The sequence below is a fragment of the Scyliorhinus torazame genome, chromosome 1 (assembly GCF_047496885.1).
Source record: "Scyliorhinus torazame isolate Kashiwa2021f chromosome 1, sScyTor2.1, whole genome shotgun sequence".
NCBI lineage: Eukaryota > Metazoa > Chordata > Chondrichthyes > Carcharhiniformes > Scyliorhinidae > Scyliorhinus > Scyliorhinus torazame.
Window position 1 is genome coordinate 395,270,020 of NC_092707.1, and position 19,540 is coordinate 395,289,559.

General features: G+C 43.2%; 1 protein-coding gene across 4 annotated transcripts in view; it reads right to left on the bottom strand.

Annotated features, from left to right (window-relative positions):
- The window catches only part of LOC140427730 (kinesin-like protein KIF13B), a 256,873-nt gene that overhangs the window by 10,712 nt on the left and 226,621 nt on the right, over positions 1 to 19,540 (bottom strand). For 3 of the 4 annotated variants that reach the window (XM_072513344.1, XM_072513335.1, XM_072513363.1), the window contains exons 28-36: positions 18,368 to 18,494; positions 16,379 to 16,434; positions 15,866 to 15,990; positions 14,035 to 14,211; positions 13,033 to 13,125; positions 9,865 to 10,017; positions 6,260 to 6,337; positions 3,669 to 3,722; positions 1,483 to 1,591 (exon numbers count right to left, since the gene is read on the bottom strand). In XM_072513344.1, the coding sequence (XP_072369445.1) occupies positions 1,483 to 1,591; positions 3,669 to 3,722; positions 6,260 to 6,337; positions 9,865 to 10,017; positions 13,033 to 13,125; positions 14,035 to 14,211; positions 15,866 to 15,990; positions 16,379 to 16,434; positions 18,368 to 18,494 (972 nt within the window). The remainder of the gene's footprint in view (positions 1 to 1,482; positions 1,592 to 3,668; positions 3,723 to 6,259; positions 6,338 to 9,864; positions 10,018 to 13,032; positions 13,126 to 14,034; positions 14,212 to 15,865; positions 15,991 to 16,378; positions 16,435 to 18,367; positions 18,495 to 19,540) is intronic. The other variant, XM_072513352.1, reaches the window with a different exon arrangement.

Sequence of the window (19,540 nt, forward strand, 5' to 3'; positions counted from 1 at the left end):
ACAATTGATTTTTGGATTGTGTTCTTTGTAGAGACTGCAGTCAGCATTTTGTCCATTATAATCCCTGCCTTATCAAACTAGGACTATGGTGCAGACAGGCTCTCAAAAGTACATGATTCCCTACTTGCAAGGTTTCTACCCATGTTATATGAAAACAGGAGGCAGATTTTGTTTGTGGCCCATTCTTTGCCCCTTTGGTTCTGCTGTATTCGGCTGAATGAATCTTTTAAAAAATAAATTTAGAGTACCCAATTCATTTTTTCCAATTAATGGGCAATTTAACGTGTTCAATCCACCTACCATGCACATCCTTGTGTTGTGGGGGCGAACCCCACGCAAACACGGGAAGAATGTGCAAACTCCACACGGACAGTGGCCCAGAGCCGGAATCGAACCTGGGACCTCAGCGCCCTGAGACAGCAGGGCTAACCCACTGCGCCACCGTGCTCCCCGGCTGAATGAATCTTAAAGCTGGATTTTAAAAACAAATAAATCAGTGGTTGAGCCCTGAAAAGGTCCACGGCAAATCTTATTTTGTTAGCCACCTATTGATGGCATACAGTTGATCAAATAGGAAGAGTTCAGGGCCAGCAGAGGCACTGGTCATTGTGCAGAGTTCGATTTGAAGTGAACAGTTGGGGAAGATAAGAAAGTGAAGTTGAGGCCACAATCAGATCAGTTGTGATCTTACCAAATAGCACAGTTGGCTCAAGAGGTTAAATGGCCGTCTCCTGTTCCTACATTTTGTGAATATAGATTAGGTGACAGGAAGCAGCAGGTGACCGAATCTGGGCATTTTTCTGAAAAACAACAGCCTTCACGAGGTTTCAGTCTCGTTTAATATTATAAAGGTCTAGTACAGTGGAAGCATTAAGACAGTTGTAGAAATTAACAGTGAAATTGGCTCACTATTTATGGACCTTTTGATCTATTTCGCTCAAATCAATCAGCTGAAGATCATACTGTAGGAATGCTTGAAATCCCCTTTATGAACCGTAAGCTTTCTACAACAAGGAATACTAGGATAGCTTTGGACATGTTGGAACCATCCATTGATAAAGCAGAAAAAGTTACTTCCAGTTTCTATTATCGAAGGTAATTACTTAAAGATCTGTGTTAAAGTGCATTGGTGAAATAACAGGAGGTCTGGGCTCAAAAAGAATCCTTAAAAGCAGTAATTTTTGATAGCTAGAAGTTGTGCTAAAAAATGTTTTAGGATTGAGGTAAAGTACTTCAGAGGGAAAACACTTCCTCTTAAAAGTCAGGCGAGTTTTGCAAGCTAACTGCAATGATCTTTGTTTCAGAAATTTAAGTTCTAAAACTGTGCGATGTGCCTCTTGAAAGCATTAAACAGTAACATTGGGACAGATGGTCAGCTGTCTCTCTTTTCCCAATAATTCACATATTTTTTCCCAAAATTCCTTGCAGTATTCCCTTTCTGAAAAAAACTATTCCAAGCCATGTCTTTACAGCAGTTCCCACCTGCATCTTGTGGCATGGAATGCCTGGAGACCGGGGAACGGTATGGAGGTGTCTTCTTGTTTGACTGAAGTACAGATGTCGATATGTCCTGCTGACTCTCCCATCGATTCTGCCCAGAGAGAAAAATGAACAAGGAATCCAGTAGAAGCTATGTTTCTGTGATGCTACTTAAAAATCAAGACAGCAGCATGCAGGACTGTGGGCACTTAATTTTTTTAAGGGAATGACTGGTGAAGGTGCACCTCTCCATTTACTCTCCCAAGGGAAAGTTCCATAAATAACTCCTGCAAGATGCACAAAGGCTGCTGCAGCAATTTTACTCGTATATGTGTTTGCTCATTTTTGTTTGGGTGGAAAGGATATATGCCAGCTGATGAGGATGCCAGCCCTTGTGGGAATCAAAAGCATACACCCAAGTACTAACATTCCCAGCAGACCTGACGAAAGAACTAGGAAAGAGTCAGTACAAGCATATCAATTTCTGCACACTACTCCAAAACAACTCCGCAAATAATAATGGAGCTCAATTGTTGGTTAATGGCAGAATGTACTGGATGAATTTAACTGGAATCATATTACACCAACTGTAAGTCCACATTACAGTAGAGGTGCAGGAATCAATAAGCCAAGATGTAAATATTGAGGCAAGTTATTCATGTTTAACATGGCATGGTAGCACAGTGGTTAGCACTGTTGCTTCACAGCACCAGGGACCAGGGTTCGATTCCCGGCTTGATTCACTGTCTGTGCGGAGTCTGCATGTTCTCCCTGTGTTTGCGTGGGTTTCTTCCGGGTGCTCCGGTTTCTTCCCACAAGTCCTGAAAGACGTGCTGTTAGGTGAATTGGATATTCTGAATTCTCCCTCAGTGTAACTGAACAGGTGGCGGAGTGTGGCGACCAGGGGCTTTTCACAGTAACTTCATTGCCATGTTAATGTAAGCCTACTTGTGACACTAATCAAGATTATTATAATTTTTTAAAATATAAATTTAGAGTACCCAATTCATTTTTTCCAATTAAGGGGCAATTTAGTGTGGCCAATCCACCTACCCTGCACAGCTTTTGGGTTGTGGGGGCGAAACCCACGCAGACATAAAAACTAGGAGCAGGGGTAGGCCATCTGGTCTTTCGCGCCTGCTCCACCATTCAATGAGATCATGGCTGATCTTTTGTGGACTCAGCTCCACTTTCCCACCGAAAGGTTGGTGGAATTGCAGATGGCGATGAGGACTATCAGAGGATACAGCAGGATTTAGATCGTTTGGAGACTTGGGCAGAGAGCTGGCAGATGGAGTTTAATCCGGACAAATGTGAGATAATGCATTTTAAAAGGTCTAATGCAGGTAGGGAATATACAGTGAATGGTAGAACCCTCAAGAGTATTGACAGTCAGAGATCTTAGTGCACAGGTCCGCAGGTTATTGAAAGGGGCAACACAGGTGGAGAAGGTAGTCAAGAAGGCATACGGCATGCTTGCCTTCATTGGCCGGGGCATTGAGTATAAGAATTGGCAAGTCATGTTGCAGCATAGAACCTTAGTTAGGCCACACTTGGAGTATAGTGTTCAATTCTGGTCGCCACACTACCAGAAGGATGTGGAGGCTTTGGAGAGGGTGCAGAAGAGATTTACCAGGATGTTGCATGGTGTGAAGGGCATTATCTATGAGGAGAGGTTAAATAAACTTGATTTGTTCTCACTGGAACGAAGAAGGTTGAGGGGCGACCTGATAGCGGTCTACAAAATTATGAGGGGCACAGACAGAGTGGATAGTCAGAGACTTTTTCCCAGGGTAGAGGGGTCAATTACTAGGGGGCATAGATTTAAGGTGCAAGAGGCAAGGTGAGAGGAGATTACGAGGCAAGTTTTTTTAACATAAAGGGTAGTGGGTGCCTGGAACTCGCTGCCGGAGGAGGTGGTGGAAGCAGGGACGATAGCGACATTTAAGGGGCATCTTGACAAATACATGAATAGGATGGGAATAGAGGGATACAGACCATGGAAGTGTAGAAGATTTTAGTTTAGATGGGCAACATGGTCGGCACAGGCTTGGAGGGCCAAAGGGCCTGTTCCTGTGCTATTCTTTGATTGTTCTTTGAACACGGGGAGAATGTAAAAAAGATAATTATAATAAAGATAATTATTATTTTAATGCAATGTCTTATACTAATCACAGGAATGTAGTTACCTTGTTCCGTTCAAGGCTTGATCTTGCATTGAGGTCATGACGGCTCCCAGATAACTTTAAAAAGAAAAGTTTAAAAGAAGCACACATTATTTGAGTGAAATAAAACTCTTAAAGATGTTGCGACTGATCAGTACATGCAAATTCAGATTAACCAGTCATGCATGCTTTAGTAGATCCAAACTTGGGACTGAGAGTGAGAACACATCAAGGGAAAAAATTGTACTGTGTAGCAGTTTAATAAACATACTGAAGTGTTTGTTAAAATAGCAGAAAGGAGGATAGGGACAGAATTTCATGCTCCCTAAAGGAATCAAGAAGCGTTGTGTGAGGAAGGTCAGTAATAAAATAATCCTACACAGACTCTTGATGAGTTGAATGGCCTTTCCTCACTCTGGAGATTATGTTCACAGATAGAATGAGCACATCACATATTGCCAGTAGATAATGCGATTAATATTTTACAATAAGCTGTCTGCCAGGAAATCACAACTTCTAATCCTTATGTTATCATCATGGGTCAAGGACACGGACCCTGTACTTCCTCCCAGTTCATTATTCTTTGCAGTATCACTTCATGTTAACCTCACTAATGGCACAATGAGATTTTTACTCTTCACTGGACAAACTAAATATTTGGGTGCACTGCTCAGGAGTTCAATCACTAGCAAATATTGTTCCTTCAGAATTTTACAACACGGAAGGAAGCCATTCCTGTAACTGTTAACAAACAGCTTTCTACGATGCTATTATTCTGCTCTTTCCCCATACTCATTTTTAAAAACAAACATTTATTCACTTACCTTTGAAATATTATAAGAGGATTCTGCTTCCACCAGTTTTCGACGAGCAGATTCTACATTCTCATGGCCATATTTGTAAAGACATTTCTCCCAGGCTCTCCCTTCATTCTAGGCAATGACCATCTCCAACAAGAGAAAATCTACCACTATCCTCATGGCTTTCAATGGTATTGCCATGGCAGAATCTGCCATCAAATGTCCTGAGGATCACCACGGACCAGAACCTGAATGGGACCAGCTATATAAATACTGTATCTTCAAGAACAGGAATTCTCTGGCAAGTAATTCATTCTCTGACTCCCCAGAGTCTGCCCACCATCTAGAAGTCACAAGTCAGAGTGTGATCGAACTCTCCACTTACCTGGGTGAGTGCAGCTGCAACAACACTCAAGAAGCTCAACGCCATTCATGCTTAAGCAGCCCACTTGTTTGGCACCCCATCTGACACCTTAAACATTAAAATAAGGGCAGCATGATGGCACAGTGGTTAGCACTGCTGCTTCATAGTGCACGGGACCTGGATTCAATTCCGACCTTGGGTGACTGTGTGGAGTCTGCATGTTCTCCCCAGTGCCCGCATGGGTTTCCTCCGGGTGCTCCAAAGATGTGCAGGTTAGGTGGATTGGCCATGCTAACTTGCCCCTTCGTGTCCAAAGGTTAGGTGGGGTTACAGGAATAGTGTGGGGAGTGGGCCTAGGTGGGTGCTTTTTTGCAGGGTTGGTGCAGATTCGATGGGTCGAATGGCCCCCTTCTGCACCGTAGCGATTCTAGGATTCTTTTTAAAAAATAAACTGAGAATACCCAAATATTTGTTTTCCAATTAAGGGGCAATTTAGCATGGCCAATCCACCTACTCTGCACATCGTTTTGGGTTGTGGGAGTGAGACCCACGCAGACACGGGGAGAACGTGCAAACTCCACACCAGACAGTGACCCGGGGCGGGGATCGAACTCGGGTCCTCGGTGCCGTGAGGCAGCAGTGCTAACCACTGTGCCACCGTGCCGCCCTTGATTTTAGGATTCTATGACTCCCTCCCCCACTGACACACTGTGGCAGTAGCATGTTGCATCTACAAGGTGCACTCCTGGAACTCACCAAAACCTCTTTGACAGCACGCAGGAACTCTAACAACTAGTCAGAAAGAGGCAGTAGATACATGGGAATGGGATACATGGGAATACCACTACCTGCAGGTAACCCTCCAAACCACTCATTAGCTTGATTTGGAACTATATCACCATTCCTTTGCAGTCGCTGGAATCCCAGAATCCCCTTCCTAACAGCACTGTGGATGTACCTACACAACTGTTCAAAAACGCAGATCTCCACCACCTTCCCAAGGGCAATTAGTGATGGGCAACAAATGCTGGCTTTGTCAGGGATGTGCATGTCCCATGAAAGAATAAATTTAAATCAGTAATTTAAGTCCTGTAGTTACTAACGTACTGGCCAATGCAAGAGTTTATCCCTTCCAAACTGATCAAAATCTTTCAACCAGGGCCTTTTAGTCATATCTAAACATTGCTGTGCAATCCTACCTTTTAGTGAAGTAGTCATTTCCATCAAAGCTACACTGACAGTCGGACGTTTCCCCCTCCTAACATCAAAGGTTCCAAGTGAAATGAATATTGGGACAGTACAAAAATCCATCACGTTCCTCAATTTTGGTGCTATGCGAGCAGTTTCAAAATGATAGAATGAAACTTGATGCTGCTGGCAACATGGTACAAAGCACATTGCGATCCTAGCCACAAAGACAGGCAGAGGAAAAATAACTTCTGGAGTCATACCCGGTTGACGTTTGGAGAGCTGATGCACCTTCTGGTCAGTTTACGCTTTGCATTTAATTGTTCTTTTACTGCAACTTCCTGTTCACAAACACAGCATAAAAGAAACAACACAACATGGCATCAGGACAAGGACAAGACCAGGCAACACAACAGAAAGAGAAATCTGCAGTTCCACAATGCAAATGGAAGGGTTCATCACTTGAGCGAGCAAGCAAGCAGCCAGCCTTTCAATTGTTGCACTTTCCTTGCCAATTTCACTCCCGTTAGCAGCGCCCTGCTGGAACACAATTCCGCAAATATTGATCAGCTTCTCATCATGCTGCTTATGTCAGCCCCTAATTACCTGCGCTTGTGGACAGGTTGAGAATTTGCTGGAGGGGTGAAGAGGTGTGACAGCATTATGTTGAACCAAACACTGTTCTCATCCAAATATATTTTCTAGCTACAGAATGCTGGTCAGCACAAAGGTAGGTCACATTAACATCCTGGAACCAATTCCACTGTTCAATTATATCATGACTGATTTGTATCTAAACTCCATTTCCCCATCTTGCTTCTGTGTTCCTTAATACCCTTGCCTCCCCATCTTTGCTAACCTTAATTGGCTCTCTGCCTTCCAATGCACTTAATTCAGAATCCTTATCCTGGTCTACAAATTCTTCAAGACAGTCACCCCAAAATGCAACCTCTTCTAGCTCTTCATCCTATTCCAAAACGTTACTTCCTCCAAATCCATTGCTCTGTTCAAATCTTTCAGACATCTTGGGACTTACTCTATGGACAAACAACTTTATAGAACATAGAACATTACAGCGCAGTACAGGCCCTTCGGCTCTCGATGTTGCGCCGACCTGTGAAACCACTCTAAAGCCCATCTACACTATTCCTTTATCGTCCATGTGTCTATCCAATGACCATTTGAATGCCCTTAGTGTTGGCGAGTCCACTACTGTTGCAGGCAGGGCATTCCACGCCCTTACTACTCTCTGAGTAAAGAACCTACCTCTGACATCTGTCTTATATCTATCTCCCCTCAATTTAAAGCTATGTCCCCTCATGCTAGACATCACCATCCGAGGAAAAAGGCGCTCACTGTCCACCCTATCCAATCCTCTGATCATCTTTTATGCCTCAATTAAGTCACCTCTTAACCTTCTCTCTAACGAAAACAGCCTCCAGTCCCTCAGCCTTTCCTCATAAGATCTTCCCTCTATACCAGGCAACATTCTGGTAAATCTCCTCTGCACCCTTTCCAATGCTTCCACATCCTTCCTATAATGCGGCGACCAGAATTGTACGCAATACTCCAAATACAATATTACGTCGAGAAAGGATTCCAAGCCTGTGTGCCTGTTCACACCACGAAAAATACCGCACCCACTTATGAAGAACTTTGTTCTACTCTGTATATTAGCAATAAAATCAAGTGCAGCTCCTGATCTTTAAAAGCATTCTTTGGCCATGACTCTTCATGTCTGGTTTCTCTCCCTTGAATGTTGTTTGTTAAAGGTTCTACATAACTGCAATTTGTTGGGAGTCTGAAATGGCAAACCGAAGTATAAACAGGTAAATTCCCTCTCCCCAATTTTCTGCTGCGAGTTGACTTTTTGATATTCAAATAGAAGCTTAAACAGGCTTTGTTTATTTGTTAAAGTCATTCATTGTCACTTGCTAGACAAACAAATATCATGGGCCAGTCTTCTTTTGGTGAATTGAATTTAAATTCAGAAAGTCGAAAGTAAATTTTCACCCGCTAAACAGGAAATGCACTTCCCGCACTTGGAGGTTTTCTCTACCATGAGCTTCGCCAGTCTTCTCTTCTCTCACTCTAATCCAATGCCTTCAGAGTGGTTTAGTCACAGTAAACTCTAGGTCTTTGCGCTGCATTCACAACAGCTTCAGTTCTAGGCTGTCCTTTCTCCTTCTGCAACTGTGTCATGTTATGCCAGGATAAGAATATCTCCGGAGGGATTCTCCGGCCGCTCCAGCCCGACACCAGAGATTCCCGCACGAGGTCAATGGACTTTTCCATGGTCCACATCCCGCCCGTGGTGATCTTGCTTCGGGCAGGGCTGAAGAACCCAGCCCCTCATCTTTAGAGTATCAGTAAAAGACAAGTGAATATTCAAAAGCAGAAAGCTGACAGACACTAATAAACATGTGGAAGGTTCAGACAGTACAATCGCAAAAACGAAGCCAGTGTCTTGAGATAAACAGAAGCACAGTGCACTTGGATGTTACACACACTAACTTACAGAGGTGGATGACGACTCAGTTTAAAAATAACATTTTACTCAGCAAAATTATGGCAAGGGGTGCTAAAAGTTTAGCGGAATGAAAATGACACAAAAACGACTTGCAGAAAAAATATATATATTCTAGGTTTAATTTTTATTAATAGGTTGTTGCCACTGATGTCAAGGCCAATAGAATTTTTGCACAAGTGCAATTTATTTTATTTTTTTGATATAAATTTGGAGTACCCAATTCTCCAACTTGGGTCACTGTCTGTGCGGAGTCTGCATGTTCTCTCCGTGTCTGCGTGGGTTTCCAAAAGACATGCTTGTTAGGTGAATTGGCCATTCTGAATTCTCCCTCAGTGTACTCGAACAGATGCCGGAGTGTGTCGACTAGGGGATTTTCACAGTAACTTCATTGCAGTGTTAATGTGTGACACTAAAAGATTATTATTATTATTGGGTTGTGGGGGTGAGACCCAAGCAGACACGGGGGGCAGGTGTGCACTAGTGCAATTTAAGCAACAAATATCATACCTCAAAAGTGCACCTCTCTAGTGACGGGTGGCTCATATTACAGTTTTGCCCTGGTCAAAGACGGTCACACATCTACTTCCCACACCCTCTACCGTTGCATCCTGACTGAACTAATCACGAAGAAATGTTACATTTTTATTAGTGGTTGGCTAGAAAGGTTAGTTGATAATACACAGCTGATCCAATAACTCAAAACTTCACTTTGGATCAACTCCCTCAGGTCTGACTATTCCAGTCACAGGGGAGTGTATTGACAAGGAACGAAGCACCATCCCAGCTAATTTACTGGACAGACGAGTATTGCTTGAAAGGGTTGAAGAGGGTGGGATGTGCAGCATCATACTATCAATTACCCACAATCAATTATATGCCTGGAGTCAACATGATGGATAATCGAATTTCCAGTGCAGTTAAAATAATCAGCAGCTTCTCTGGACCAGCTGATTTTTGACCCACAGCCAGATGCATAATTCAAACCAAAATAACACTGCCAACTAAAGCTGGCTCACAATTCATAACCGTTTTTCTAAACTTTGACCTTCGTTGCCTGTGTATAAACCCAAGTAAACCCAGGGGCTGGTTTAGCTTACTGGGCTAAATCGCTGGCTTTGAAAGCAGACCAAGGCAGGCCAGCAGCACGGTTCAATTCCCGTACCAGCCTCCCCGAACAGGCGCCGGAATGTGGCGACTAGGGGCTTTTCACAGTAACTTCATTTGAAGCCTACTTGTGACAATAAGCGATTTTCAATTTCAAGTACTAAATAGCCTGTCTGCAAGATTTAAAATCAGAAATTAAAGAGAGGGCAAAAATCTCCTTTCAGGAAAACTCACCTGACGCAGACGATCCAGAGTGAGGATATTCTCCACCGCCAGTACACTACGGAGATATTTCTCTATGTATGCTTCTTTCTCGGCAGACTCCGCATTTTCCAGCTCTGCTGCCATGCGTGCCAGAGTTTCACGGTCCTCGGACGCTTGCGCGTCCTGGGAAACAGAAAGGAGAAGCCAAGGTCATTCACACAACCCACCTTGCTGCCCGAAGGAAAACCATGAAGAAAATACATTTAAAACCATTCACTTTAGTTTTTGCTGCAACAGATTTATCGATCATATAAACTATCAGCAAAGTATGAAGCTATCAGCTGAGAAACCATATCTGATCAGGCTGCATCATCAATACTGATCATTTAGCATGAAGACTCAGTTTAGCTGAACCCTAACGTCAAAGAAATTAGTTAAGAGGAAAGGTCGAAACACAAACACTTCAGCTTCAAAAACAGGAATTAAATAGAGGCGCGGAATACAAGAGCAAGGAAGTTATTCAAAATCTTTACAAAATCACTGGCTAGATCAGCTCAAGGAAGCACTATACTTGAGGAAAAACTGAGGTTTGAAGAGGACATTTTCAGGAATGGTACCAGGGCTGATGTACTTCAGTTACACGGAGAGCCTGATGAAGTTGGGATTGTTCTCCTTAAAAGGTTATGGGGGAATTAAATAGAGGTGTCCAATGATATGAAGGACTTGATGGGGAGCAAATAGATACAAATTGTGCTAGCAGGAGGATCATTAGCCAGAGGGCATGGATTTAAGATAATGGCAAAAAAAAGCCAGGAGCGAAATGAGGAGATTTCTTTTTTAAAACACTGCAACTTATGATCTGGGTAATGGAAGTAAATTCAATAGAAAGTTCCAAAGGAAATTAGATAAGAACCGAAAGCTTTGGTGGGTTTTGTGTATGCTGTGAAGTTATAGATTCTACTGGTGAAAATGCTGATCGATTCCCATCACTAATTTAAAACAATGCAACTGCTGAAACAGTACCTGCCTCCATTGGATAGTGATATGCAGCAGAATTCACTATTGGCGAGTGACAGATCTCTAAAGCATTACCAAAACGTGTGGAGCACTTTTCAATTAGGGTAGCTTCTCCCTACAAGTAAATTAAACTCTGGTGTAGTTTCATGACCCCCAAAGAATGCACATTCCCCCCAACTTCAATTACCAACTCTCTTTGCAATAACACTTCATTCTCAAACCGGGTTGCAATTGTAACTTCAATACTAAAGGAAATGGAGTACTTTCACATTCCTGCTAGTTCTAGAGCTGTTACACTGAGCACTAGAAGGTACAGGGGGTTAGTAACATAGTGGTAATGTTATTGTATGAGTAATCTAGAGGCCTGGACTGATGCTTAGGTGACACAGGTTCAATTCCCACCACGGAAGTTTTGTTTTGTTCTTTACAGCACAGGAGGCCATTCAGCCCATCATGTCTGCAGCAGCTCACAAAAGAGCTACCCAGCCCGTCCCATTCTCCAGCCTCATCTCTGTAGCCTTCTAAACTAATCTCTTTCAAATGCATATCTAGCTCTCTTTGGAAACCGTCAATGGAATCCACCTCTACCACTCTCCCAGGCAGTGCATTCCAAATCCCAACAACTCGGAGTAAAGAAGTTTTGCATTTCATTCCTAACTCTCTTGCTGACCCCTTGAAATTCTGACCCTTTAGTCACTGACATGTCAAGTTGGGAGATTTTAAGTTCAATTATTTAATAAATCTGGAACAAAACTGCTGGTCTCATTAACAATGATCATGAAACTACAGAATAGTTGTAAAAAAAAAAAAAAAAAAAAAACCTTCCTAGTTCACTAATGTTCTTTAGCAATAGAAATCTGCCATCCTAACTTGGTCTGGTCTACATGTGACTCCAGACCCAGTGTAATGTGGCTGATTCTTAAATGCCCTCTGAAATGGCCTGGCAAGGCACTCAGTTGCAGGTGACTCCCTGCCACCTGCTCAATGGTGCACTAAGGGATGGGCAATAAATGCTGGCCCTACCATTGAAGTTCACATCCAAGAATGAAAGAATAAAATGTAAATGCTCTGCCGACAACAGCACAATGACACAACACACTTTTATTAGTGCAAATTGAGCTAGATACAAAGTCAATTATGACATATCAATCAAAAATATGGTTAATGAGCCTAGCAACAATGAAAATTCCATGTGCAAGGCTAATCCGAGTAATCATAAATAGGTGAGACAGAAAGTTAAAACTACTTGCATTTTAATTACATACCTCGCATTTAGTGGTTACTAGTTTTCCTGCACTATGTTCAAAGCAAATGAATGACAGAATAAAGAGGGAATGCAGATGCGGAGTTACATAGTTTTAACAGCACAGGATGACACTATTCGGCCCGTCATATCCATGCCATCTCTCTGAAAGTCCTCCTCGGCTCTTTTCTCAGAGCCCAGCATTTTTCCCCCCAATTTTAACAATAAATCCAATTCCCTTTCAATGTCAATTCTGGAAAAGGCAGCACGGTGGCGCAGTGGTTAGCATTGCTGCCTCACGGTGGCGAGGTTCGATCTGGGTCACTGTCCGTGTGGAGTTTGCACATTCTCCCCATGTTTGCGTGGGTTGCACCCTCACAATCCAAAGCCTCGCTAAATTGCCCCTTAATTGGAAAAATTGAATTGGGTACTCTTAAGTTTATTTAAAAAAATGTTAATTCTGGATCTGCTTCCACGACATGTATTCTGCATTCCAGATCATGACTTGCTTTGTAAAAGTAATGACTTATGCCCCCTTGGCTCTTTTGCTAATTATGTTGAATCAGTTTCTGATGGTTACCCACCCTCCTGCCAATGGAAACAGTTCATCACTTTCTGCCTCATCAAAACCCTTATGATTTCCCCAGCATGACTTCCACAATGCTCTAAAATAATCTTTGATTAGTGTCTACATTACAACATTACATGCAGATAATGTTTTACCTAGAAGGCTTGCAGACAGCATTATACATTTTTGCTAAACAGCCTTCCCTGAGCATTCCTTTCATTATTTACAACAAACACAGACACGGATTATCATTTCATAGTCTGAAGATCCTATTATTCAATAACCACAAAAAGGACTCGTAAGATGATACACTTCTTTAAAAAAAAGTCACAGAACAACATCAATCTGTGGCATTTTATCACTTACATACCTCTGGAATATTGGAGACGATCTCAAAGGTCACTCCACATGCATTAAGTGTACTCTTGTTGGACATACGTCTCAAGAAGCTTTGCGCAAAACCCTGAAATCAAATTTTGATTTAAGATTAAAAGGATACACGTTTGTTAATAAGTTTAATCTCACCCCACCCAGATCAGGCACGAGCTGCAAGCCAACCCAATAATGAGCTTCTGGCACTCCATGGCATTCTCTGACTTTCAATCCAACTTTAAACTTTCCCAAAGCAGTGCAATTTACATCAGCATCCTAAGTCATTCTTTTTCCATGTATCCAACGCACACAGGAATTATACCTGAGAGTCTATAAACCAAGCTAAGATAGCCACAGGGTTAGAGTTGCTGTTTGCCTCCCGATTAGGTGTTCAACCATCTTCCAGTCCAAACACAACCCAGCTGACAAAGCTCAAGGAGATAGCTTGGGTTGGTTTAAGGACCCTGGAAGCCGCACAAGGGGAGTATGATGGGGTTTTACAATATAAAACTAACAGCCTTTCAGCAAAGCACATTGATCAAAGCTTTCTGCTGCTTTTCCAGCCAGCATCGGCATACTAAATCACCAGTCTTAGGAATTCCTCCAGTGAGTGCTGGTAAACTATTCCATTTCAATGGCAATCAGATTAGAGACTAAATGTATCCTCAACGACTAATCATGGCAGTATGCTTTCCAGCAAGGCCACGAGATAGCAATCAGGGGCAAACTAATTGACTTCACCTATCCTTAAATCAGAAGCTATTAAGCCAACTCGAACCTTAAGTTTTTTTGTTTAAAATTATATGGACACCAGACTGGGATTGCTCTGTGTTTGTAAACAGACCTAGCAGGCTTTACATCTTAAATCTTCAATTCCAATGAACCTGCTCGGCATTTTGAATAAATTCCCGTTTCCTCTATTGAATCAAGGAGCTCAAGTAGAACGAAGGAAATGCTCCAATTTTATCAGCACGAACAGATGACTTTCTTCAGATTGTACCTGTCGACTGTAGACATTCACGCAGACGCGCTTGCGTAATACCAGCTGCATCTCAGGAGGGTGGCTGAGTTGAACCACAGTTTTCACTATAAGGAAAACACGCTCATCGGCTGGAGTCCCTTTGCTCAAGGATGAACAGTTATGGACATTGGAGTCCCAGGAAGCCTCTGCTTTCACCTAATGAAAACAATTTTTAAAAAAAAATCAATGTGCAAAATTTACCATGGATAAATTACTAGTTAATCATGAAGCAAAATTACTACATACTAAAGTCCAAATATGAAACCGTGGACATCATGAAGCATTAGCAGATATCAGGGAATGATGGACTGTGGTACTCAGCAGAACATACTATTGCTCAATCACACATTGCGGCCAAGCCTCTTTTAGTGATCTGGACGTCGCAGGCAAGATCACTTGTCCTTGAGAAGGTGGGGCATGTGTCACCTTCTCCAACCACTGAGTCCATCTGGTGCAAGTATTCTCACACTGCTGTTAGGATCCCATGATTTTGATACAACTTATACTGTGCTTGGTACAACCAAGTGGCTTGCTAGGCCATTTTAAGGCACAGTTAAAAGTCTGGACATGGGCCAGTCACGAATGGGCCAGATCTGGCAATGATGGCAGATTTCCTTCCCTGTAGAACACTGCTGAATCAAATGTGTTTTTATAACAATCACTGACAGTTTCATGGCACCATTACGGAGATTCAGTTCCAGATATTTATTAATTAATTGAATTTAAATTCCCCCAGCTGCCATGGCATTACCACAATGCCACCACTACTTAAAACTCCGCCCCCACTCCATTCAGTTTCATTTAGTTTGCTCTTGCAGTTTGAATCAAGAATCTTAACTCCTTTGAATGGATTAATTTTGCGGCAGTTTTATGTTGGGCCTGGTTCAGTTTTGGGTTCATTATACACTAACGGAGAAATACTTTGCCGTAAAACTCCTTCCACAAATGTTAAATTGGCGGTGTGGTGGCACAGTGGTTAGCACAGTTGCTTCACAGCGGCAGGGTCCCGGGTTCGATTCCTGGCTTGGGTCACGGTCTGTGCGGAATCCACATGTTCTCCCCGTGTCTGCATGGGTTTCCTCCGGGTGCTCCGGTTTCCTCCCACAAGTCCCGAAAGACGTGCATGTTAAGTGAATTGGACATTCTGAATTCTCCCTCTGTGTACCTGAACAGGCGCCGGAATGTGGCGACGAGAGGATTCTCACAGTAACTTCATTGCAGTTTTAATGTAAGCCTACTTGTGACAATAAAGTTTATTAAATGACTTAATTTCTTTCCTCTATTCTCCTCCTACCTTGCAAAACAAAAGTTAAATTTCACCCAACGCACGACCAGGTGCAATTCCTGCTCCTTTCTGACTACAGACATCTTTAAACCCCTTTTCTCTCTTAAATTTCCTTTCCTTTACTGCTTGCTTTCTAGGGCAGCACGGCGGCACAGTGGTTAGCACTGCTGCCTCATAGATCCAGGGTCCCGGGTTCAATTCCTGCCTCGGGTATGGAGTTTGCACTTTCTCCCCGTGTCTGCATGGGTTTTCTCCGGGTGCTCCGGTTTCCTCCCACAGTCCAAAAGATGTGCAGGTTAGCTGGATTGGCCATGATCAATTGCCCCTCAGGTGTCCAAAAGGATAGGTGGGGTTACTGGGTTATGGGTGGAGGCGTGGGTTTGAGAGCCAGTGCAGACTCGATGGGCCAAATGGCCTCCTTTTGCATTGTAAATCTGCAAATTCTAATGTTCTCTTTGTTTCACATTGAGAAGTTTATTTGATTTGAGGAGTGCTGTATAAATTCAAATCGGAGGAATATGTCACCTCTGGGTCGTGATGTTTTGCAACCTGAAGTTCAAAAATGTCGTCATCATCTTCATCAACAAGGCTGGCATCGAGTGCACCAGGTTCTGGTCCATCCAGATCTTCTCGAGAGCTGAAGTCATCAGCTAATGGTGGGTAAGCAAAAAATAGGAAAAATTGCAGCAACATTAAACTAAACAAAAGGATATCTCTGTTGGCAGTTTAGCCTTTTTAAAATTCACACCTATATTCTTCCCCTAGTTTTTCAGAACGTACTCATTGATAGGGAGTAAAATCACACGGATTGCCTCACGGCACCGAGGAACCCGGGTCATTGTCCGCGTGGAGTTTGCACATTCTCCCTGTGTCTTGTGGGTCACACCCCCACAACCCAAAGATGTGCTGGGTAGGTGAATTGACCACGCTAAATTGCCCCTTAATTGGGGAAAAAAAAGAATTGGGCATTCTATATTCTAAAAAATAATTTCCCCCCTTTCATCTGGTGCATTAGAGAAGGAACCATGCAAAACTTACCATTTAGGTCAAGGAAAACAACAGGAACATGTGTTTCCATTCCAGCCGCTGGACTCCTGCAAGAAATGCCAAAAATACATCAATATAAAAGGGGATAAGTAATTTACAATCTTCAGGGAAAGTGGGTGAAATTACAGAATTAGAGTCCAAACCACTAGCTAAAGCTGCAGAACTCAGAGGAGCAATAAAAATTAAAATCTGGCTCGGTTACTCTAAACTAGTAAACTATAAACGAAACCACCCTGACTTGGAAATATATCACCGCTCCTTCACTGTCGCTGGAGCAACATCCTGGAACTCCTTCTTTTACAGCACTGTGGGTGTACCGACACCTCAAGGACTGCAGCGGTTCGGGAAGGCAACTCACCACCACCACCTTCTGAAGGGCAACTAGGCATGGGCAATGAATGCTGGCCTAATCTGTGATGCCCACATCCCATAAATGAATATTTTTAAAAACTAGAGGCTCAAATTCCAAATTGATGAAATTGTGCAGCATGATTCGCAAAACAATGGTTAAAAAAAAGTCTGAGGCAACACGGTGGCGCAGTGGTTAGCCCTACTGCCTCACGTTGCTGAGGTCCCAGATTCGATCCCAGCTCTGGGTCACTGTCCGTGTGGAGTTTGCACATTCTCCCTGTGTTTGCATGGGTTTCGCCCCCACAACCCAAAGATGTGCAGGCTAGGTGGATTGGCCACGCTAAATTGCCCCTTAATTGGAAAAAAATAATAGGGTGCTCTAAATTTATTTTTTAAAGTCTTGGAGTCTCATAGATCATAGAATTAGATCATAGAATTTACAGTGCAGGAGGAGGCCATTCGGCCCATCGAGTCTGTACCAGCTCTTGGGAAGAGCACCCCACCCAAGGACAACACCTCCACCCTATCCCCATAACCCAGTAACCCCACCCAACACTAAGGGCAATTTTGGACACGAAGGGCAATTTAGCATGGCCAATCCACCTAACCTGCACATCTTTGGACTGTGGGAGGAAACCGGAGCACCCGGAGGAAACCCACGCACACACGGGGAGGATGTGCGGACTCCACACAGACAGTGACCCGAGCCGGAATCGAACCTGGGACCCTGGAGCTGTGAAGCAATTGTGCTATCCACAATGCTACCGTGCTGCCCATGAAATAATAAAAATGATTACTTAATGTTGTGACTGGCCATGTCAATTTGAAATCATGCTATTTGAATGACCGGATAATTGTAAACAGCCTTAAAAGCAAAACTTCTCATTTTAATGTTTGGATAATCAGAATTTTTGGGAATCGAAATCAACGTGCAATTATCAGTAAACTGTTTCTTGCACACAATTGAATGTTTATCTTGGATATTTAGCCTGCATTAACATAAGCCAACACACACACTGGCCATTAACAATGAATTGCTTGTTCGAACTAATTGCAAGTGCCTCACAATTGTTAACTTCTTCAGGTTGAAGCTCACATTTGAGTGCATTGGCCCATTCAACGAAAACAAATTCCTGCTAAGACCATAGGATACTTTAATGGGACTGAAATGAGACCTTCGGTGGAGGAAAGGGAGGGAGAGAAATGATCCATTTGCTTCTGCACAAAGAAAGAAAATGCCTGGAATTTTGAAGTTGGGGGAAGAGATCTTCTTGTTGTTCACGCCAGCTGCAGTCCCGCCGACTGCACCCCCCCACCATGGGTTTCCCAACAACATGGAGTAGATTCAATAGGAAATCGCTAGGTCCCTCTACTGTTGAATGCACTGTCAAATAGCCCCGATTGGACCTTTACATATGCAAGTCAGCTGCCCACGACCTTGGGACAAGTCGCCTGCCCACTTCCAGTCCCGTCATCAGTAAAATACCCCAACAGCAGGGCAGTGCTGGGTAGCTGATTTGATGTGGTTCCCCACAATTTTGCCAGCTGCCACACCCCACCCCTACCATCTGCAGGGGGTAAAATACTGCGCATGGATTTTATTTTCCTTGGATCATTTTGTGGACAAACCATTTTGCTGGGGATCCTGGGATTCCACTCCCCGCTGATGGAACCATTACAGCATTTCTTTCCTCAGTTAGTGTCAATCTTCGTTCCAACAACTGCGCCTCACGGTCTGCATCATCTTCAGACTTGTCTGCAAGACACACGATATCAAATTTACATTTGACTTCAGCAAAGCGAGTTGGGGAAAAGCGAGGCCGGAGCACCATACAAAAACTCGTGTTCCAACAATGCAGAATGGGATGGGAGACTGCCAACACATGCATTCTGTCAAGAACTCATACTTGACCAGGAATGAGACAGGACATCACACAACTAAATTATGCATTACACCTGGGTTCACATTCAGCCAATATAGAATGGGGATTGATAAGCAAGCAACTCCGCATTATTTTAAACACAAAATCAATTCAATCTCTGAAATTCACAATAGTAGATAAATAACAAATTTCCTAATTAGTTTTGAAAAAAAATTTAGAGTACCCAATTCTTTTTTTCCCAATTCTGGGGCAATTTGGCGTGCCACCTACCCTGCACATCTTTTGGGTTGTGGGGACGAAACCCATGCAAACACGGGGAGAATGTGCAAACTCCACACGGACAATGACCCACAGCCGTGATCAAACCTGGGACCTCAGCGCTGTGAGGCAGAAGTGCTAACCGCTGTGCCACCATGCTGTCCTAAAGTGCTGAATTATTTAAATATTTTTAAAAAAAATTCAGAGTAGCCAATTAATTTTTTCCAATTAAGGGGCAAGTTAGCGTGGCCAATTCACCCACCTTGCACATCTTTGGGTTGTGGGGGCGAAACCCATGTAAACAAGGTGATAATGTGCAAACTCTACACGGACAGTGACCCAGAGCCGGGATCAAACCTGGGACCTCAGCGCCATGAGACAGCAGTGCTAACCACTGCCCCACCGTGTTGCCTCTATTTTAAATATTTGTACTTGTAATTCTACTGTGACGTAGACTTTCTCTGCATATGTATTTTAATGGCACCAGGGTGGTTTCAATGACCTCTACAGGTACATGAAGTTTGGAAATTAGGATGAACCGAGGACAAGAACAGGTTCGGCTGTGACAGCACACACATTGAGGAGCCTGCCGTTACTTACTGTCCAGGCTCACACAAGTATGCTTTGAGTGAATTCTGGTGGGTGAATATTGCTCACAGAA